This window comes from Alosa pseudoharengus, unplaced genomic scaffold, assembly GCF_046254945.1.
Source record: "Alosa pseudoharengus isolate Yale_2024_CS ecotype anadromous, Long Island Sound unplaced genomic scaffold, YU_APseudo_1.1 YU_APseudo_1.1_scf_18, whole genome shotgun sequence".
Classification (NCBI taxonomy): domain Eukaryota; kingdom Metazoa; phylum Chordata; class Actinopteri; order Clupeiformes; family Clupeidae; genus Alosa; species Alosa pseudoharengus.
The window spans coordinates 27524514-27528950 of NW_027468650.1; the positions used below are offsets into that span (position 1 = coordinate 27524514).

Genomic DNA, 4437 nt, shown 5'->3' on the forward strand with positions numbered 1-4437 from the left:
TTTGTGGTAGTATATTTCCCCCTGGTGGGTCCTTTGTAGAAGTACCAAGCTGATTTTTTTTAAAGAAGTCAGTATTTTGTTGACAATTTACATCATGAAACAAAATTAAACAAAAGGGGATAATAACCAATTTCTCAGGCCATCCCTTATCTCAATATAGGTCATAGCAAAGTGGTTGGTTTACTGGTTTGCAAATGAGGCCTCCACTGAAGTGATGACAAAAATGGTTGTCTATGAAAGGACAACTGCACGCTGTGGTTTTCAGTGACCTTGATCGTGCTATGCACTTAACTAAACGCTACACTATACCCAAATAGTTCAATGTAAATTGCCTGCTGTACTGAAGAGACATGAGTAGATTATTTCAGTAATATATAGAAAAATATCTTTATTAATGGTATATAAACAAATACATGATCAGTGACTGAAACCACATACACATTACGATTACACAACAAGAAGATGAGCATTTATTTGATATGTTCCTATACAATATATATACACTCAGCACACAGTGATCCCGGGCCAGTGAGCTGCCTGCATCAACAGCAGCACCCGGGGAGCAGTGAGAGGTTAGGTGCCTTGCTCAAGGGCACGTCAGCCGTGCCTACTGGTCGGGGTTCGAACCGGCAACCCTCCGGTTACAAGTCTGAAGCGCTAACCAGTAGGCCACGGCTACCTTATATCATAGATATATAAACAGAGACTATAAAATATAAAATGAGGGTACACAAGCAGCACACATCTTCAAACACTACTGTGTATGACAAGTTATTGTAAGATAAAAACTGGTGTCATGCAGGAACTCAATTGCTGCATCAGTTCAACTGTAGGAGATTTGAGAAACCACAAAATTGACAGAAATCCACAAACACCAGATTAATATCATAAACACATTTAGCTTTTCAGAGTAATTTTGTACATGAAGAATGTCCATATATATTGAAGGTCTGAAGGCAAGACAGAGACAGAGTATGTGTCCATTTGTGTGGTCAGTTGGGCTATTGGGCCTGCTGCTTCCGTGCCCTCCGACCCCCGTGCTTTTTCCCCTTTCCCCGTCCCCTTCCTTTCCCCTTTCTCGGTCTCTTTGGGGGGCCGTTGCCCCCAGGCTGCTGAGTGTTGCTGGACTCTGTATTCGCCCCTGACTTTGCTGCCTCCTTCTTCTCATTCACTATCCTCATGGCGTCCTTCACCCACTGGCGGTCGGGGTCAGCACAAATACGCTTGCTCTTCTTTGTCACTAATCTGCATGGAGAAGAAAGGAGGACTGGTCAGACTTCTGCGAGACAATGTTTATGTTAATAAGATTGCAGTCATTGTTACATATTGTCATTAATAAATGTAAAAAGATCTACAGCTTAGAAAAATCTCTTTAGACTCGTTTTCTTCTACGAAGACATAGAAGCATGAAAGAAAAAATAGCAAAAGACCACCAAGAAGAAGAAAGCCAAGTCCATCTCCTTGTCAGGGCTTTTTTCACATTATTTTATCTGTTATCTACACGTGTTCATTTTGCTTAAAGAGCATATGCATTGTGTCTTCTGTAGCTCTGTTGCAATCAGTAACATCAGTGGTTTTAGAAAAGATCCCGCACACTGTACATTCCACATGCACCTGATGAAATTTACCTGACACAACGTTTCGGTTAAATTTACCTGATGAAGGTCTGAGACCGAAACGTTGTGTTTTATTCAAATACTGTACATGTTTGCATGCGGAATGGACATTGTGAGTGATCTCTTCTAAAACTCAAAAAAGATTCATGACACATGGTCTTCTCCGACGCACCTATCCCCAAAGTGTGCAAAAGCTTTGCCACTTTGCAATCAGTAACATGACATCAAAAGCGTTTGCCTGTCAACCTATAAAGGTTTTGTCTGTAATGAAAGATTATACTCACACCACTGCATTTATGGGGCAGATTCCTCCCTGTTGCTGAATATGGTAGGTTTTCACATTACTGGGCTTCAGTCGCACCGAAGACAGAGCGAGGCAACAGTTTGTGGCTGGGCTGCTCACTGCCAGACAAAAACATTTACAACAGAAATTTCATTAACAACATATATATTACAATCTAAGCAAAATATTAGTATTACACTTTATACATATTATATAAATACAGTAGTATATTTTATGTTTATATATTTCAGAACTACATTTATATTATATAATGAATTTTCTTGGAGCTTGATTCTTACCAGCTGGTAAGATGAGACATATCGAGATAAGGCAGCAAACGGAGAAAGCGAAGATGTTCATCTTGTCTGTCATCCCCTCGTGTGAGTTTAGAGTACTGACTCACCTCTGAAAGACAGCAGTGGTTTTTGTAAGCGACAGGACTTTCCATTAGCCCACAAGCATTCTCACCCCCTACCTCACAGAAAGACAGAGATGTGTAGGGGTGGGGTTGAGGTGGGGGGTGTCAATGTAAAAGTGGAATTTCTTAGACAAGCTGATCTTACCAATCAGTGGTCATGACCACCCTGTGTCCTTTCCTGCAATGACCATTTTAAACAGCCCCAATAGAGATTTTACTCAAATGTCCCCTCATAAATGAGGTGGGTGAACATCACAACATGGCTAGGTGATATGCAAAGGAGTTCAAAATTATAGATATGAGGATAACATGGCTCAACCTGCTTTACTGGGACGCAACAATGAAGTTTTCCATCACAAAGTTCTGTATAATTATAAACAAATATAGTTGTGCACCCACCAGCAAGCATAATACCAAAAGTCTTACTGATCCATAACAATAAACCAACTCTTCAAAATGTTCTGTGTCCGAGAGATAAGTTTAAAATTCCCATACCATCAGTGATCCATTCAGTCAGTTGCGTCCACAAGTGTCACGCATTCAGTATTCAATAATCAGTAAACTTTAAGGCTCATTGGTTAACTTCTCAATTGCAGAAGGAGTGAAGAAGGCTTCATTGTTTCAATATTAGCTCGGAATGGTCTTACCAGATTGTCTGAGGCAATTTGTGCTCACAACAACCCCGTAATTGACGGTGGATCACCACATCACCTTTTATATCCCTGCCTGGGATATAAAATCTCGGGTGCTTTCCACTTGCACAACATCAGTTCACTCAGGTCACTCCATAGTAATCTTTTGTTTTCTCCTGGAGGAAACTGCACCCTCCACGCCCAATCATTAAGCACTTTTGATATGTAAACATACCGTTCGGTATTTATGGAATGGACCACCGGAGGAAAATAGGGGAGGGTCATGCCTTTTTATTCTTTGTTGAGGGGAGGGTCACCCATTTTTTTTATTCTAGGAGGGAGGGTCACCCAACTTTTGTATTCATGAAAACAGCAATATTTGGGCCGTCGCCCATGGCCTCGCGTCTGATGGGCCTCGCACCTGGCCAAAGATGACATTAAGCGTTTATTCTATAACGCCTATATTGTAGGCGTAAGCAAAAAGCTTAACGTGGCTTAATGTCCTAAAACAACAATCAGTGATCACCAAATTTCTCTCATATTGTTCCTTATAATCACTAGAATCTTTAGGTTACCTGCACGTGACAGCATGTTTCTTCAATCTCCTTCACTGACACATATGGAAGGCTTAACGTCCCAAAACAACGATCAATGATCATCAAATTTCTTTCTCATATTTCTCCTCATAACCATCTATAAAAATCTATCCCGAAGTTTTTTTTGTCTTTTGGAGTACGTCCGAATCCCATACATAACATAACGCACTGTAGGCTACCTCATAATAGGCTCGAGTTATATTTTAAAAGGGGACAGGTAGACCTAGGCTACTGCACTTAAAACTTAAAAAGATGAACCTTCCCGAACTTTTAAATTGCGATCAGTGACTGGCATCGGCTGAACGAAGCTTTTCGAAGTTGAACAGGCTATTAAAAACTATTTGCGCACCTCCATGTCACAGGAGAGACTATGGGCTCGCCCTTCTATGAATTGAAAAAGACGTTAGGCTATACCTACCTGCAAGCTGGCCTATGATTTCATGGCTGAGTTTGCGGCAAAGTAAGCAAGAAAATGTTTTTTTTTTTATTCTGAGTCAGGATATGGCGAGTCAATGTCATTTATTTGTCCAATGTTAGCCTACAGACCAGTTTCCATAGTGCACATCTTATCAATAGGCTAGTTTGAATGTCGAGTGTGTTTCTGCTCATTGACAAATAGCGTTCAGCACAATGATTCATGCCCAATTAATTCCCCCTGTTAAAGTGCTTTGTTACACTAGTTTGGTTTCGTGATGTAGGCCTAGCCTATGATAAACGGCTTATGGCCAAATAGCCTATGTGACTCAGCTAATGTTATAGGCTATACAATTACCCCTCTTAGACAATCTGGTGTAGCCTATAACATGCACCGACAGGTACAGTAAGCTACGTGTAGTAGGCTATCGCATGATTTCATGCAAGTGAAAAGGGCCTCCCACCTGTCAAGTTCGCG

At 40.9% G+C, this 4437-nt stretch overlaps 1 protein-coding gene across 1 annotated transcript; it reads right to left on the minus strand.

The window, feature by feature from the left end:
• Positions 1–373: 373 nt before the first annotated feature.
• ccl32b.3 (chemokine (C-C motif) ligand 32b, duplicate 3) lies at positions 374–3073 on the minus strand. The gene is made up of 4 exons (XM_076291345.1): positions 2813–3073; positions 2199–2304; positions 1901–2018; positions 374–1245 (listed from the first exon to the last, which is right to left on the minus strand). The coding sequence occupies exons 2-4, from the start codon at positions 2269–2271 to the stop codon at positions 1002–1004; spliced, it is 435 nt and encodes a 144-aa protein (XP_076147460.1). The 5' UTR covers positions 2272–2304; positions 2813–3073; the 3' UTR covers positions 374–1001.
• Positions 3074–4437: the final 1364 nt, after the last annotated feature.

Bases quoted from the DNA above. Each gene is read 5' to 3' on its own strand.
- ccl32b.3 (XM_076291345.1), bottom strand. From the start codon at position 2,271: ATGACAGACAAGATGAACATCTTCGCTTTCTCCGTTTGCTGCCTTATC. The intron at 2,019-2,198 runs GTAAGAATCAAG...TTTGTCTGGCAG, and splicing joins ATGTCTCATCTTACCAGCTG to TGAGCAGCCCAGCCACAAAC. The intron at 1,246-1,900 runs GTGAGTATAATC...TTCTCCATGCAG, and splicing joins TGCCCCATAAATGCAGTGGT to ATTAGTGACAAAGAAGAGCA.